The sequence below is a fragment of the Scyliorhinus canicula genome, chromosome 17, assembly GCF_902713615.1.
Source record: "Scyliorhinus canicula chromosome 17, sScyCan1.1, whole genome shotgun sequence".
NCBI lineage: Eukaryota > Metazoa > Chordata > Chondrichthyes > Carcharhiniformes > Scyliorhinidae > Scyliorhinus > Scyliorhinus canicula.
In genome coordinates, this window is record NC_052162.1 from 34,596,126 (window position 1) to 34,613,762 (window position 17,637).

Consider the following 17,637-nt stretch of genomic DNA (forward strand, 5'->3'; position numbering starts at 1 on the left):
CACAGCTGGCACTTGCTCCAAAGTCATTTGAATCGGGGTCAGTGAGCTGAGACTCCTGTTGGACATTCTCAGGTGGCTCACTGATGAAAATTTCAGGTTGCTGCTAGGCAAAGGTGACCAAGAGTGTGGAGGAGCAAGTGATCAACAAGGGAAGTGTTTGAGAGGGAGGAGTGACCCAGGAGAGGAAGAGCAGAAATCCGAGGCAGGGGCAGAGGTAAGTACGGAGAGTTGAACAGGAAGGGTGTTGAAGTGGCAGCCTTCAAAATGCAGCTGAACTGGCAAATGGAGTGTCCTTCTCCTCCTAGCTCCACATTCAATTAACTTTTTTGTTAATTGCCTTTACTCATGGAGGTCTCCAGTGATCACTTTAAAGACCAAGTTTTCCTGAGTACAGCCATCCAAGCTCTTTATGTCAGTCTCCTTTAACAGATTTCTGCAAATCCTTTGGAGGGCGTACTTGGCGTTCAGAAGCTGCACGAAACAGAGCATAGGAGTTTGACCGCCCATTTGTGCCTCATCCAATTTTCTTTTCCACTGAGGCCAATTGAAATCAAGCAGGATGTAGAACAGGCGTCCAGTTCACTATCACTCATTTTGCAATGCCATCAAAATCCAATTTGACCTTCCCTGACATTTCTGAGCTCGACAGCAAGTCAAAGGCTTGACCCGTTACCTTCTTACCTCGCTCTTGGTGCAAGTGGATTGACTTGTAATGCCAGCAAATCACTCTGTTCTCGAGAGCCAACAAGAGAACAAAGTAATTTCAACAAATTGGGGTAGTTTCTGATTTGAGCGCAGTCAGGAAATTGCAACCAAAATAGGTTCAAAATTACTCTAATTAGCATGAAATTGAATCATTTAGCACTGCTTTCAGCCCGTGTATGCAGATATATCTATTATTCTTTCCCTCCTGGGTTGCTTCAGGCTTTCTTCAGTGTCTGAAAGCAGGAACTCACGAGGGGAAAATTGGTGTGAGGGAAGAACATTGAAGGGGTTGACAGCAACGGGTTCAAGGTGATGCCATCCGAAGGTTGCTCATCATGCCAGATAGCAGGATGTGCTACTGGGAGGTGAGACTGGGGTGCAAGGCAAGTGATTCTATTATCCTCAATATTTGGGGTGACGCTGGTGCTGCAATCTCTGCCACAGCCGGCCCCATGTTGCTGAGGACTCAAGAGATGCAGGTGTCTTTGTTCCCCATTGGCTGTGCTCTCTTCCCTTCAGTACTGTGCCCTCTTATCTGCAGGAGACAGGGAAAATGTCAATGGTTACGTAGTAATATGTTTGGATGACTGATTATTTATTCAGGAAAGGCCCAAATTCAATCAATACTGCATGCTAATTTAGCTGATCTCAGCTGGGGCCATGTATTTGTGATGCCCCCAGTCGTAATTTTTAGGCTAAGGTCAATTTACTTTTGAAGTAAATTACTGTGGAGGCTGGAATCTGAAACAAAAACAAAAACAGAAAATACTGGACATTCGCAGCAGGCCTACCAGCATCTGTGGAGAGAGTTTTGACAAAGAGCCACCCAGGCTCGAAACATTAGCTCCGTTCTCTCTCCACAGGTGCTGTCAGACCTGCTGAGATTGTCCAGTATTTTCTGTTTCAATTTATTTTAAACCTTTTCTACATAGTCACGAGTGACTGTCCATTCCATTTTCTATGACGCATCTCTCTTTGTCACCACCCAACAAATCTGTACGCACTATGTCAATAGCCTAAGAGATGCTTTGCCCTGTTGAACTCCAGCAACAATCAATATTACAGGCAGTAGATCAGGGTCTAGCTTGCCTGTATGTTCCATTAAACGATCTGCCAACATTCATAGAATTTTTACAGTGCAGAAGGAGGCCATCCGGCCCATCGAGTCTGCACCGGCTCCTGGAAAGAGCACCCTACCCAAGGTTAATACCTCCACCCTATCCCCATAACCCAGTAACCCCAACATTAAGGGCAATTTTGGACACTAAGGGCAATTTATCATGGCCAATCCACCTAACCTGCACATCTTTGGACTGTGGGAGGAAACCGGAGCACCCGGAGGAAACCCACGCACACACGGGGAGGATGTGCAGACTCCACACAGACAGTGACCCAAGCCGGAATCGAACCTGGGTCCCTGGAGCTGTGAAGCGATTGTGCTATCCACAATGCTACCGTGCTGCCACCTTCATTGTCTCGAAGCACACGTGATAATTGGGGCAAGGTTCTGTCCCGAGAAGACAATAAGAAAAGAATGAAAAAGTTGCAGAAAAAGGAATTATGATTGAATATCATCTTTTAATAGGTTTGCTGCGCGATTTTGTTAAGAAAGAAAATGATTATTTATGTTCCAGCAGACCGCATAATCGGTGAACTAGCTGGGAGTTTTAAGTAAGTCCTGTATTGTGGGGAGGGCAGAATTTACATCGATAAATGCATGCATTAACATGGGGTGGTTCAGTGATTCTGTCACTTTAGCTGCACATCATTGGATCACAATGGTCTCTTCCAGCCTTATGCATTTGTATGTTCCCTCAAACTATTGGATTTAGGAGCTGTTCCAAGCCAACTCGACGCTAATGCTAATAACACTCACTGCTGAAATCAAAAAATGCTAAAGTATTTTCAGAAACAATCAGTGAAACAAAAGATGGTTGATTGTGAGTGAGATCTGGATGGCAGAATGTGTTCTTGTGATGCCTCCACCCCCCAGTCTCCCACCCCCATCATTTCTCAACAATTTTGTTTTATTCTAAAATTGTCTCTACTCACTTAGCTTTAAAGAAGTATAAGTTCACTGCATGAAGTTTGATTTCTGGTTTTGAAACCAGGGGGCGTAAGAATTTTTATGAAAGTGCTCCTTTCAAAGTAAAAGTAACAGCAGCGCAGTTTTGTTCATCCCTATTTAAATAACCATCCAGTTCAAGTGCTTCCTTTGCTAAAGGTATGCTGTCCCCTTGGTCTGACTTTGCTCTTTCTGTTTGTAAACATTTGGAGTTTACAAGTCTGTAGATTGGAGAATAAAAGTATGAATAAGAGAACTAAGGACACCCTCGGATGACCTACTCTCGTCAAAACGCAACCCAAATAAAATGACATAGTTACCAAATGTTGATAACCTCTTTATTAACACAAATGGAATAGTAAAATAATTCATTTAGATTTTTTTTGCAGAGTATATTTGTTTCTCAATCACTCAACAGTCAGTACATGATCGCTGACATGATGTTAATACCGATTGCAGAGCCTTGTATTTAGCCCAGGGTTTTAAATTAATTGAGATTCAAATTTGAAGAAGGAAAATCTCTCCTGAGAGAAAGTGAGGGCATGGATGGCTTTTTCTTGATCAATATTACAAACAGTAAACACTTTCAAAATATCCCTTAATGTACTGACTGAACTGAATGCCATTTCCCCATGGATTTTATGGGCAGGATACTGGAATTGGGTAAACTTTACAATTCAATTTAGCAGATTGGTGAACAAAATCTTCTGCAAGCTTCATAAACTGCTACTTAATGAATTCAGGATGTGGCTAGTTATTTCTCTATGATCACAGGAGCAAGTCCACTTGATATGAAGTGCCACTTGGTAACATATTTTCAGTGGAAGCTTATAATGTTCAATTAATTGTGCTATTTAATGTTTTCTTTCTCACGTAAAGGTTAGTTTTTGGCTTGTGCAATATTTGCTGCAAATCTTTTACAGTGGAGACATAGGAAGATATTGACTTGTAATTTTATTCTATGACACCTCCTGATCAAAATGATTTCACCAAAAACAAACCTACAATGTCACATTTAGTTTGGATGGGGTAGTGTTTGTGCAGTGTGTCCAGGAAGCTTTTCTAACACAGTATGTAGATTGTCCGACCAGAGGGGAGGCCATATTGGATTTAGTACTTGGTAATGAACCAGGGCAGGTGATAGATTTGTTAGTGGGGGAGCATTTTGGAGGTAGTGACCACAATTCTGTGACTTTCACTTTAGTAATGGAGAGGGATAGGTGCGAGCAACAGGGCAAGGTTTATAATTGGGGGAAGGGTAAATACAATGCTGTCAGACAAGAATTGAAGTGCAGAAGTTGGGAACATAGGCTGTCAGGGAAGGACACAAGTGAAATGTGGAACTTGTTCAAGGATCAGATACTGCGTGTCTTTGATATGTATGTCCCTGTCAGGCAGGGAAGAGATGGTCGAGTGAGGGAACCATGGTTGACAAGAGAGGTTGAATGTCTTGTTAAGAGGAAGAAGGAGACTTATGTAAGGCTGAAGAAACAAGGTTCAGACAGTGCGCTGGAGGGATACAAGATAGCCAGGAGGGAACTGAAGAAAGGGATTAGGAGAGCTAAGAGAGGGCATGAAAAATCTTTGGCGGGTAGGATCAAGGAAAACCCCAAGGCCTTTTACACATACGTGAGAAATATGAGAATGACTAGAGTGAGAGTAGGTCCGATTAAGGACAGTAGCGGGAGATTGTGTATTGAGTCTGAAGAGATAGGAGAGGTCTTGAACAAGTATTTTTCTTCAGTATTTACAAATGAGAGGGGCCATATTGTTGGAGAGGACAGCGTGAAGCAGACTGATAAGCTTGAGGAGATACTTGTCAGGAAGGAAGATGTGTTGCGCGTTTTGAAAAACTTGAGGATAGACAAGTCCCCCGGGCCTGACGGGATATATCCAAGGATTCTATGGGAAGCAAGAAATGAAATTGCAGAGCCGTTGGCAATGATCTTTTCGTCCTCGCTGTCAACAGGGGTGGTACCAGAGGATTGGAGAGTGACGAATGTCGTGCCCCTGTTCAAAAAAGGGAATAGGGATAACCCTGGGAATTACAGGCCAGTTAGTCTTACTTCGGTGGTAGGCAAAGTAATGGAAAGGGTACTGAGGGATAGGATTTCTGAGCATCTGGAAAGGCATTGCTTGATTAGGGATAGTCAGCACGGATTTGTGAGGGGTAGGTCTTGCCTTACAAGTCTTATTGAATTCTTTGAGGAGGTGACCAAGCATGTGGATGAAGGTAAAGCAGTGGATGTAGTGTACATGGATTTTAGTAAGGCATTTGATAAGGTTCCCCATGGTAGGCTTATGCAGAAAGTAAGGAGGCATGGGATAGTGGGAAATTTGGCCAGTTGGATAACAAACTGGCTAACCGATAGAAGACAGAGAGTTGTGGTGGATGGCAAATATTCAGCCTGGAGCCCAGTTATCAGTGGCGTACCGCAGGGATCAGTTCTGGGTCCTCTGCTGTTTGTGATTTTCATTAACGACTTGGATGAGGGAGTTGAAGGGTGGGTCAGTAAATTTGCAGATGATACGAAGATTGGTGGAGTTGTGGATAGTGAGGAGGGCTGTTGTCGGCTTCAAAGAGACATAGATAGAATGCAGAGCTGGGCTGAGAAGTGGCAGATGGAGTTTAACCCTGACAAGTGTGAGGTTGTCCATTTTGGAAGGACAAATCTGAATGCGGAATACAGGGTTAATGGTAGGGTTCTTGGCAATGTGGAGGAGCAGAGAGATCTTGGGGTCTATGTTCATTGTTCTTTGAAAGTTGCCACTCAAGTGGATAGAGCTGTGAAGAAGGCCTATGGTGTGCTAGCGTTCATTAGCAGAGGGATTGAATTTAAGAGCCGTGAGGTGATGATGCAGCTGTACAAAACCTTGGTCAGGCCACATTTGGAGTACTGTGTGCAGTTCTGGTCACCTCATTTTAGGAAGGATGTGGAAGCTTTGGAAAAGGTGCAAAGGAGATTTACCAGGATGTTGCCTGGAATGGAGAGTAGGTCATACGAGGAAAGATTGAGGGTGCTAGGCCTTTTCTCATTAGAACGGAGAAGGATGAGGGGCGACTTGATAGAGGTTTATAAGATGATCAGGGGAATAGATAGAGTAGACAGTCAGAGACTTTTTCCCCGGGTGGAACACACCATTACAAGGGGACATAAATTTAAGATAAATGGTGGAAGATATAGAGGGGATGTCAGAGGTAGGTTCTTTACCCAGAGAGTAGTGGGGGCATGGAATGCACTACCTGTGGTAGTAGTTGAGTCGGAAAATTTATGGACCTTCAAGCGGCTATTGGATAGGTACTTGGATTAGGGTAGAATAAGGGAGTGTAGGTTAACTTCTTAAGGGCAGCACGGTAGCATTGTGGATAGCACAATTGCTTCACAGCTCCAGGGTCCCAAGTTCGATTTCGACTTGGGTCACTGTCTGTGTGGAGTCTGCACATCCTCCCCGTGACTGCGTGGGTTTCCTCCGGGTACTCCGGTTTCCTTCCACAGTCCAAAGATGTGCAGGTTGGGTGGATTGGCCATGACAAATTGTCCACAATTCTATGATTAACCTAGGACAAAAGTTCGGCGCAACATCGTGGGCCGAAGGGCCTGTTCTGTGCTGTATTTCTCTATAATTTGTGGGTTTTTTTTAAAAGTAGTCAAGTACATAAACAGTTGCATGCTAAGCTGATGTAGCCTGCTGTTCAGCTTTAACTTATTCAGACCATTGTTTCCTTCCCCCAACCCAGTCAATAATAAAAGCAACATGCATTAATCCTATGCCTATATTATAGGAGAAACATTTCAGATGCTTTTAAACAGCCTTCCTATTTCCTCCACAATCGGTAGCCTGGCCCACTTACACTGATAGTCACAAATTCTGTTCACCTTGCCGGCTGCAAATTTTACCCAATATTGGGATCATGCTCACAAAGGTCCACAAGGAAATGCCTTGCAGTTCAGTCAGCTCATTCAAGGGTATTTTGAAAGTGCATACTGCTGGTAATATTGATTCAAAGAAAGCCGTACATGCCCTCACTTTTTCTGAGGAGACATTCTTCTCCTTCGGATTTGAATTTCAATTAATTTCAGACTATGGGCTCTATGCTATAGATTGGAGAGTAAAAGTACAAGAAGGGAGCTAAGGACCCTCTCAAATGGACATTACTTCTCTCACCAAAACACTATCCATCTCGAATGACAAACTACCAAATTTTTATTGTCCTGATAACGTCATTATCAGCTCCAGGAAACTGGAACTGGATTTTATTTTTAAAAACTATTTGTAAATAGCAATTTAGATAAAAACTTAAAAGTGTGTAAATATATTATTTTTGTGTGTGGGCATTCAGCACGATGAAGGATGATGGCCGTGGCAATAGAGCAATTGCACTAAAAAGAAAAATTGCAAATGCTAAAAGTCTACAAAACCATCAGCAACAACCGAAGGAGAGAGGATGGACTAAGGCATGGATTTTCCAGCCCTGCCTTGGCCATACCCATCAGTGGGAATGCGATGGGCCAGCCGAGTCCATTGATGTTCGTCAGGACCAGGAAATCCCAATGGCAGGTGGTGTCAGGGGTTTTGGATGGAAGACTGATTCAGTTCCAATGAAGCATCTTCCCAGAAGTGTTCATCTGAATTTCTATCTCAGATACTGACAGGCCTGCTGCTCTATATCCTGTCTCTTTTGGTTTCATGTATTTATTGCAATTTTGCTCTTGGTGGAAATTCCAAGCATTTTAGAGCCAGGTGTGGCGTGTATTCAGTTGTAATAACTGTGCTCCTGCTGCTAGTGAATCTCAATCCACAGTTTTGAAGTTAAAAACCCTCACTCTCATCAGTGAGCTGCCATTAGTGCCAATCATTTTCATTTAACAGTGCAGCCGGTTGGGCTGTATGTCACTTCGAAAAATAAACACAGATCAATAACGTTTAAATGGCTTTGCAATCTATGTCAGTCTTTTGGATCATCTATCTCACAGTTAACACAGCGCTGATATTGACACCCCAATATTATTGTGACCTTTCGATTCCTTACATTCTCTTTCCTATGACCTGTCAAGACACAGACTACAGGAAACAGTGTCAAGTTCAGGGTAGAGTTTATTCTGTGACTCAGAGCCAGCATTCATTTCACTTTGGTGACCTTTAGCTGGCAATAATAGAGAAAGCGGATCTTCAGTTCTTCTGAAAGTCTCCAGAGGGGGAATGACAATACTCTGAAACTGTGTGACACCTATACACGTCAGCTCTTTTCATCGCAATAATTCAGAGGTTCTTTCTATATACTACATAAATGAATCACTAATGGTTGATATAAAGGGAGTGTAACCATCTTTCTAAGCTTTCTGTTTGCAAGAAAGAAATAGTAAGGCTGGACAAAGATTAACGCTACACGGCTGAGTTTGATTGTACTGTTTTATTAAATGATCCATTTCTTCTTGCAACCAGCTAGAGATTTATGCCAATGGGCCAAGACTCCACTTGCTTTTTTAAACAACATTCCAGGTGATTAAAAATAAAAGCTATTTCACTCCATGTAAATGGTCCACATTTTCCTACTAAGTCAGAGGTGACCATCTGCTCCTTCCTGTGGGCCATATTTGTGTTACTGTTGTAATCACTGCTCAAATACTAAAGCAGAGAATTAATATCTAACCAGTGCATATTTTAATCCAGTGGTTATCAATAGTAGTAGAAAGTGCACAATGCTTTAGAACCATAGAATTGCTACAATGTAGAAGAAGGCCATTTGGCCCATCGAGTATGCGCCTACCCTCTGAAAGAGCACTGATAGGCCCACTCCCCTACCCTATCCCCGTAACCACACTTAACCTGCACACGGTTGGACATTGAGGGACATTTTACCACCTAACCTGAACATCCTTGGATTTAATTAAATGATTTGACCAACAAACAAGAGGAAAATCTGCAACCTGGACTTAAGATCACTATACAAAGCTTATAGGCTAGCTATCAGGTTGACTCAAAACATTGTGAGTTCGAGGTCCATAATTTGCATTAACGCAAATAGTGTTGAGCCCTTTGGTCCCATCTGCCATTTTGCTGTAGTGGTATGGATGTTAAAGATTCCATGGGATTATTGAGAAGAACAGGGAATTTTCTCGGCTCAAAAGCAAAATACTGCAGATTCTGGAAATCTGAACTAAAAATAAAAAATGCTGGAAATATTTTACAGGTCAGGCTGCATCCGTAGAGAGAAAGAGGGTTAACGTTTCAGGTCAAGATTATCTGATGAAAGACCACCTTGACTGAAACATTAATTCCCCAGGTGACCAACATTTTTCTCAATAATAGATTGAATGGTTATCTCATTCCTACTTATAATAATAATAATCTTTATTAGTGTCTCAAGTAGGCTTGCATTAACATTCCAATGATCTCCTAGTTGCCACATTCCGGCGCCTGTTCGGGTACACTGAGGGAGAATTCAGAATGTCCAATTCACCTGACAAGCACGTCTTTCGGGACTTGTGGGAAGAATCCGGAGCACCCGGAGGTAACCCACGCAGACACAGGGAGAACGTGCAGACTCTGCGCAGACAGTGACCCAACTGGGAATCGAACCTGGGGACTCTGGTGCTGTGAAGCTACAGTGCTAGCCACCACTCCCGTGCCACCCTCTGATTACATGCAAAATGATTGTCATATGTGGCTGCAGAATGATAATCACCGCGCTCTATATGATCCTTTGTAATGTGCCTTGGAACATTACTGAGAAAATAGACTGGAATTTTTTGTCCAACGCACCATTCCAAACATCTATTTCAAATTTGATATAAAAACAAAACATTTCAAAAGGATTCCCTGCCTTCAAATTACTCCAATTATTTTCTCTTTGCCCACTCAGTTGGGTAAATTCACCATTTCCACACTTCCAGCTGTGCTTCAATGGTGTTAGAGAGATAGAGCTACAACAGCTTAGCCTTACATTTCTAGACCTCATTCCCCTTGATCACAACATCCTCCTTGGAGTGAGTGAAGGAACGATGATTATTGACTCCGTGCCTAGGATCTCACAACCTGTGTGTGCAATAGTCCTCACCTCTGTTCCGTCTGTCAAATACTCGCCAGGATATTTTTTCCACTGCCCAAGTAATTTCTGAAACGGGCCCAAAGCAGAGGAAAGATGAGTGCCAACTTGTTTCTCCCATTCTCCTGGACAACATTGGAAACACTTCATCTGTGTCTTTATAGTAGCTGCCCCTCACTGTGTCTGTACAATGCAGTAAGGCATATTGCATGCAAAGGAATACCAAACAGCTGTTGATGAAGATTTCCTTAACAGTGCTGGAGGCAGATCACAAAATTTTATAAAAACCCAGCATTTTGATTCCAGATGTGGTGCTAATGTCCCAAATATCTTTCAAAGACTTTTGATGAAAAAAGGTTTTGCAGTTTCAGTAGTTGAATACTATTATTCTTTTGCACTTTGTTATGGAGACTGAGTTTAATACTCTGCCTTCCTGCAATACAGCTGTTATGAAAACAATCACAAGGGGCAGCACGGTGGCACTGTGGTTAGCATTGCTGCCTCACAGCTCCAGGGACCCGGGTTCAATTCCGGCTTTGGGTGACTGGGGAGTTTGTACATTCTCCCATGCCTGTGTGTGTTTCCTCCGGATGCATTGGTTTCCTCCCACAGTCCAAATATGTGCCTGTTAGGTGGATTGGCCATCAGATGTGCAGGTTGCGGTGGGGTTACGGGGATTGGGCTGGGGAATGGCCCGAGATAGGGTGCTTTTTCGGCGGGTTGGATCAGAGTGGATGGGCTGAATGGCCTCCCTCTGCACTGTAGGGATTCTAGGAAGTCCACGCCAACTGCTGAAGCTATTCTTCTGACTCTCTCCTGAGCTGATGTTGCCCTATCAGAGACATCCTTCCCACTGTCTGTCCAACCACTTCAACACACATGGAATAAAAAGGAAAGCCCCATAGTCAAATCAAACCTCTTCGCTTTACTCCTGTACCATCAATTTTCAGACGCATGCATCTTTTCTCTGTTGCCACTCTAGTTGGTGTCCTGGTTAATAGTATCCCTCAACCAGAGAGATTAAAACAGTTATCTAGTCATCATCACATTGTTCTTTTTTGGAAACTTCCTGCGTGCAGATTGGCGGCTCTGTTCTCTGCAATGCAACAGTGGTTACATTCAGTTGTGAAGAGCTTTGGAATGTCCTGAAACCTTGAAAGGCACAGTATAAATCCAAGTCTTTCTTTGTCTCCTTTGACTGCTTGGCACCATGTTGCTGCCCTTTACCAGTTCCCTTCAATGCAAACTGCAGGAGACATGAGCTTCCAACTGGCGTTGATGCTGCCACCATCCCAGCCCAGGCATCAGAACTCCATGTCATTCACTTCTGTCGCACAAATCACCACTTCCAATATCGAACTCTTTAAAAGCAGTCCATATGAAAATGCTACTCTATTTGATGAAAATATTTAGATGGAGCATATTGAGAGCAGCTGATTCCAATGACTGAAGGGTCAATAATCAGAGAGTCCAGACACAAGATGGTTTTTCTTTTATTCTTTCACGGGATGTGAGGGTCACTGGCAGGGCCCCATCCTTAATCGCCCTTTGGAAGGTTGCAGCATCTTGAACTGCTGCAGTCCATGTGATGTAGGTGCACCCACAGTTCTGTTTGGAAGAGAGTTCCAGGATTTTAATCCAGAGTGATGGAACAGCAATATAGTTCCAAGACAAGATGGTGTGTGACTTGGAGGGGAACTTGCTAGTGGTGGTGTTCCCATATATCTGCTCCCCTTGTCTTTCTATGTGGTAGAGGTTGTGGGTTTGGAAGGCACTGTCAAAGAAGGTGAGTTGCTGCATCAAACCTGGTACATGCTGCTGCCACTGTGCAGCAGTAGTGGAAGGAATTGCTTACAATTTACATAGATGCTTTAGAGTTGGGGACGAAGTGTAATGTGTCAAAGTTCGCAGATGATGCTAAGACGAGTGGTAGAGAAAAGTGTGCAGAGGACACTGAAAGTCTGCAGTGGGATATTATTATTTGAGTGAGTGAGCAAGGGTGTGGCAGATGGAGTACAATGTTTGTAAATGAGAGGTCATCCATTTTGGTAGGAATAACAGCAAAATGGACTATTATTTAAATGGTAAAAAATTGCAGCATGCTGGTGGGCAGAGGGACCTGGGTGCCCTTGTGCAGGAGTTGCAAATGGTGGTTTGCAGGTGCAGCAGGTGATTAAGAAGGCAAATGGAATTTTGACCTTCATTGCTAGAGCAATGGAGTGTAAAAGCAGGGAGGTTATGTTACAGCTGTATAGGGTGTCCGTGAGGCCATGCCTGGAGAACTGTGTACAGTTTTGGTCTCCTTACTTGAGAAAGGATGTACTGGCATTGGAGAGGGTGCAGAGGAGATTCACTAGGTTGATTCTGGAGATTAAAGGATTGGTTTATGAGGAGAGACTGAGTAGACTGGGACTATACTCATTGGAATTTAGAAGAAAGATGGGGGACCTTAAAGAAACTTCTAAAATTATGAAAAGACTAGATAAGATAGAAGCAGGGAGGTAATTTTAACTGGCGGGTGAAAATAAAACTAGGGGACATAGCCTCAAAATAAGGGGAAGCAGTTTTAAGACTGAGTTGGGAGGACCTTCTTCACCCAAAGGGTTGTGAATCTGTGAAATTCTAGTGAAGCAGTTGAATCTCCCTCATTGAATGTTTTAAGGCAAAGATAGATAGATTTTTGAAGAGTAAAGGAATTAAAGGTTATGGTGAGCTGGCAGGTAACTGGTGCTGAGTCAACAAAAAGATCAGCCATAATTTTATTGAATGGTGCAGGCTCGAGGGGCCAGATGGCTTACTCCTAGTTCTTATCAATGAATGTTGATGGAGGTGAATAGGGTGGTGATCAAGTGGGCACCTTGGTCTTGGATGGTGTTGAGATGTTTGAGTGTTGTTGGAGCTGCACTCATCCAGGTAAATGGAGAGTATTCCATCTCATTCCTGAATTGTGCCTTGTAGATGGTGGACTGGCTTTGGGGAGTCAGGAGGTAAGTTACTTGCTGCAAAATTTTCAACCTTTGACCTGCTCTTGTAGCCACAATATTTATGTGGCTGATCCAGTTCAGTTTCAGGTCAATGATTATCCCAGGGTGTTGATTGGCAAAGGAACTAGAGACAACATAAGGGAATGGCTAGGATTTTGAATTCTCCACCTGTAGGATGTTGGAGACAGATTGAGTGGTAGTCCGTCCTGGAGGATCCAGGACATCAGGAAGGCAAAAACAGGAGAGAGGCACAGCACTTTCTGAGGCACACCCTCGCACTCTGACTTTATTGACATTCTCCTGCATATTTCTGAAGAGAGAGACATCTTGCTAAAGCTTTTCATCTTGCATTCATCAGACAAAAGGCAAGACTGCCAAACTTCAAACAATCCCAGCAATATATACTACGGGAGAAAAGATTAGTTGGCAAGTTTATTCTGATTACCTGAGGCACTGCCATGGAGAAAGCAACAGAGAATTATAGACTCCCCATGCTTCTGGGTTAATCTATAGAAGGTGAACACTTTCCTTTTGTTTGCCGAGAAACAGGTCCCTGTGTAGGTATGTAAGTTGCTTCTAGCAACTGTAAATGAGCCACATTAGGAGCTCGATTGGTTATCTTAAATTGGCTGTTCGCATAGCTATCAGTGCACTCAGGATTGTTCAGCAAGTGCTGCCCAGTTGGGGAATCACATCTGACAGTAGACATTTTGTTTCGGGTTTTACAGCATGGGCTGGTTGAGTACATGTCTGATATGAACAAACAGAGGAACATGTTGTTTGACTCGGTCAGTCAACCGTTGGGATTTATAGACTATGTACCTGGCAGCACACCAGCACTGCAGTTTCTTCCAAGGAGTTGACTATTATCTGTCAAGCAGTGATAGCACTGCAAAAATAAATGCTTTGAGCAGCAGCCTTTCACTTGATCGTGGCTGGAGCTCTTCACTGTAACTGACCAAAGCCTTTACAGACTGTCAATCTCACTAAAGCAGCTGTCCCGCTTGCCTTCCGTGATCCTGGTGAGGTGCTGACTTGTCAGGAGACTGGTGCCCTGATCGTTAAATCCAGAATTGAAGGTCAAACCGGCACTCATCTGCTTGATGAGTGGTTTTCCTACTCTCCTGAGAACCTGGCCGGGCGAAATCCCGAAGAGGGCATGATGGTGTGGGGATACTGACCTGGCATCAAGTTTTGTAGATTTAACTCACCCCATGCACCCATACCCGCCTCTCTTGTCTGGAAAAATTCCACCCCTTGTCTCTGTAAGGAGAGGGTGACAGTTGTGCTCATCCACTAGTTAAGTTTGCCCATGGAGATTGGGGGCCTGTGTTTTCAGTAGGATGGAATAGCAAAGGAACCGAGGGATGGGATAGCAGTAGAATGTAACATTAAATTCCAATATTAATTTTGTGACATTGCTGTGTGCAAGCAGCAATTATCATTAATTTATAGCTGCTGGATTGGGGTTTTGGCTGCCTGTGCCCCGTTTTATAATTATTGCATATTTATACTAATATGGTTATGATCCAGTTGTACTTGCATGTATTATTGCTCGGAACTGCCTGCATTATAATTGCATAAATTATTGTTATTTTGGTACATCTGTGTGTGTCTTGGCAATCAGAAAATGTGAGAGATAGAGTTATACTTTAATAAGGGATGACAAGAGTTGCACATGCCATTATTTTCTTTCGAAGAGCAATTAGGCACAATCGAATAGCCACGCTGTGCCCGAAAAGCAGCTTGCCACAGTGTCGCCAGGCCGATAGAAGCCGGGAGACTCCGCTCCCGGGATCTACCAGGCTCGCAACGCCTCGCGAGATCTAACGCAATCTCACGAGATGTTGCAGTGTAAATTAGACTCATTAAGAGCGGGATCACTTTTTAGTAAATCTGCATATTAAAGTAAGACAGCTGGTATCACTTTAAGGTGCAAAGTTACGAGTTCCCCGAGGTGTGGGATCAATCCCTTTCGCCTCAGAGACCTCTGGCAAGTGCCGTTCAGTACTGGTCTCCAGAAACGCGGATCAGACGAAACAGCACTCGTGGGGGTCTCCCAGGGGATTGAAAGCTCCCAGGTGCATGCCCTCTTGGCAGGGTGACACCCTGGCACCGCTGGTGCCAGTCTGGCACCCTGGCAGTGCCACCTGGGTGCCAACATGGCACTGCCAAGGTGCCCTTTCAGAGGGCCCTCCCATAGGGTGTTGGGCCTGTTGAATGTATGCAATTGAGTCATTGGGACTCATTTGAATTTATTTACATGCTCCCCCTGGCAAGCGGCATGAACCTCGTTCCTGCCAGCAGTTGGGGGTCGGAGCTCGTGATCAGGTCGGCACCCGGCGTCCATCCCGATTTTGCCCCGACGCCCGTCCCATTGTGGAACGCGATCCGGGTGTCCGGGACGGAGAGTCCCGCCCATTAACTTTAAAAAATATTCTCAATTACTCAGCAAAGCAGTAAGAAAATGCACTTTATTCATTGCAATCCAGATTTTTAAAAAGTACGACCTTATAATAACTGGCCAGAATGTTGCAACAAAAACCAAATCGAGGCTCATATTAGTAGCATAAATGCTGCCTGCCAATCAACTTCATTTCCACGTGGTGTCACAACATTACTGCTGCACCAGCTCCTGACTTGATATAGCTGTCACAGTCCAGAGTGTCAGTTTACCTGTCATAAAACTGACAGTCCTCCTAATTGACATCAAATGAAAATGCAGGCTACTCCCAGGTGGGGCAGAGGTAGTAGAGCTTGCTCAGTGCTGAATTTCCTTTTCCCCCTACAAGGATTTATAACATAAAACTGTAGTCACAGTGTTGAGAGAACGTCTGAACAAGCTCAGTTGGAAGATGCTCACATTTCAGAGTTGTCGGCATGGTCAGTTTTGAAGGTGGTAATTCGTTCAGGCTGAAGGATATGATGGACGGCCATGAAAGATTGAGGAGACTTCGACATAAAGTAGCAATGAATGTAACTTACTTATGCCCAAATTTCTGTGATCTGTTAAGCATGTAATTGGCTTTTGCCTCGATGATGCATATCACTGGGCTTAAATCCAGTGGAAAGACCAGGCTTTGCTTTTCATTACATAGTACGCTTTATGACCGACAAGAACTTTGGGTCAGTGGTGTGTAGCACAAACCTGAAATAAAGCTCTTCTACAAAAGCAGTGCATTTGACCTTATAAACAAGATGTTCCTCAGTTCCTAGTTGCCCAACAGAAACACCTGGAAAGCATTGATTCTGCCAAATAACAGTCTGTACAAAATCCATTTTTTCTTTAAAGAAATAATTCAGAACTTCTTCCTCAAATTTGTGCTTCTTTTCCTTTGTCAGGGTATTCCATCCTTCAGGTAATCATGGAAGCTGCCGTTCAGAATAACTGGCAAGTCACAGCAAAATCAGTTGGAAGCATCACTGATGTGATAGAGTACAGGAGAATCTTCGAGGAAATGGACAAACGACAAGAAAGAAGATACTTAATAGACTGTGAACTAAACAGACTGAATGCTATTTTGGATCAGGTAACTGCTATTTGTGTAATATCTTCTTCAACAAAAAAATAAATAAATGATTACTTTGTACTTGCTGTAGTGGCACTGTGATCCTGTTAAACCTAGTGTTGGTAATGCAATAGCAGGCCTTTCTGTTCTAATGCAAAGCCACATCCATCCTCACATCCCCAACGGACTACCTACTGATAATGTCCAATTTACTCTGCAAGAAACCTGTAATCCTGCTCCCTTCCAGTTCCTGCTTCAAATGCACACTATAAGAGGATCACTCTAATAGCATTAGTGTTGGTGCTGCTGGTTGTGGAAGATTGTGAGCTCAATTGAATAATGTGGTTTTGAAGGTCAACTCACAAGGTTTATAGCCGTGGTCATAATGTGTTACTTACATCTACTTCCATCCTGCTTTTCACTGCAGCTCTTAAAGTAGAAATAAGTCTCTCTATACGCAGGCTGGTGTGAACCCACTGCATCACTTGGATTGATTACTTCCTTTGCTTCATTGATAAGATCTGATCAGATGGTTAGCTCCTCAGATCAGTAGAAGAGCAGCAGAGGTGCACTAAGGCCTTAAGTAAAAGTGAGTGAAAAGTGTAATTGTGCAGCAAACTCAAAAGGGAGAAGGATATCGCTGCTTGGAGGCAGTCTGGTGCCTGAAGTTGCTTTTAAAATCGGAGCAGCACCGACAGTCAGACTTGTTGCAGGTGGAATTAAAATCCCTTTGTGGTGCCGATGACAAAGTATAACGTAACAGTTATGTCAGAAAAAACATCTTTCAATGCCATAATTATCATTAATCTTACCCAAAGCTGTAGAACTTGAGTTCCTTCCACTTGAATATATTTGAAGCAATGTATGCTGTCTTATATTGAGCTACATTCACAAGAAATTGTATTTTGTAGTGTGTTGAAGAATTTTTTCAATGCATCCAAAAATGGTTCAGACATTACTAATGACACATGTTAAAGAATTAAGTGAGCAAAACGCATGATCAATAGACTATCTTTGAATCTGGCAGAAAAGACCATCGATGCTGAACATTGAGAGAAATTACATTATTCAAGTGTCACATGAAAGGGTTTGGGGCTTTACCATAGAAAAAGGTTGATGCTGTTAGATCAAGGGATAGGAAAAAAGAACAAGAAAATGGGGGGATGTAGCACAAGTGATTAGCACTGTGGCTTCACAGCGCCAGGGTCCCAGGTTCGATTCCCTGCTGGGTCACTGTCTGTGCGGAGTCTGCACGTTCTCCCCGTGTCTGCGTGGGTTTCCACCGGGTGCTCCAGTTTCCTCCCACAGTCCAAAGATGTGCAGGTT

At 43.4% G+C, this 17,637-nt stretch overlaps 1 protein-coding gene across 7 annotated transcripts in view; it reads left to right on the top strand.

Moving 5' to 3' along the window:
- LOC119952339 (glutamate receptor 3-like) overlaps positions 1–17,637 on the top strand; it is a 492,268-nt gene that overhangs the window by 176,396 nt on the left and 298,235 nt on the right. For all 7 annotated transcript variants that reach the window (XR_005457831.1, XM_038776029.1, XM_038776024.1 and 4 more), the window contains exon 4: positions 16,145–16,332. Coding sequence is in view for 6 of the 7 variants with exons in the window: in XM_038776029.1 (XP_038631957.1) it covers positions 16,145–16,332 (188 nt within the window). In the remaining variant the exon portion in view is untranslated. The remainder of the gene's footprint in view (positions 1–16,144; positions 16,333–17,637) is intronic.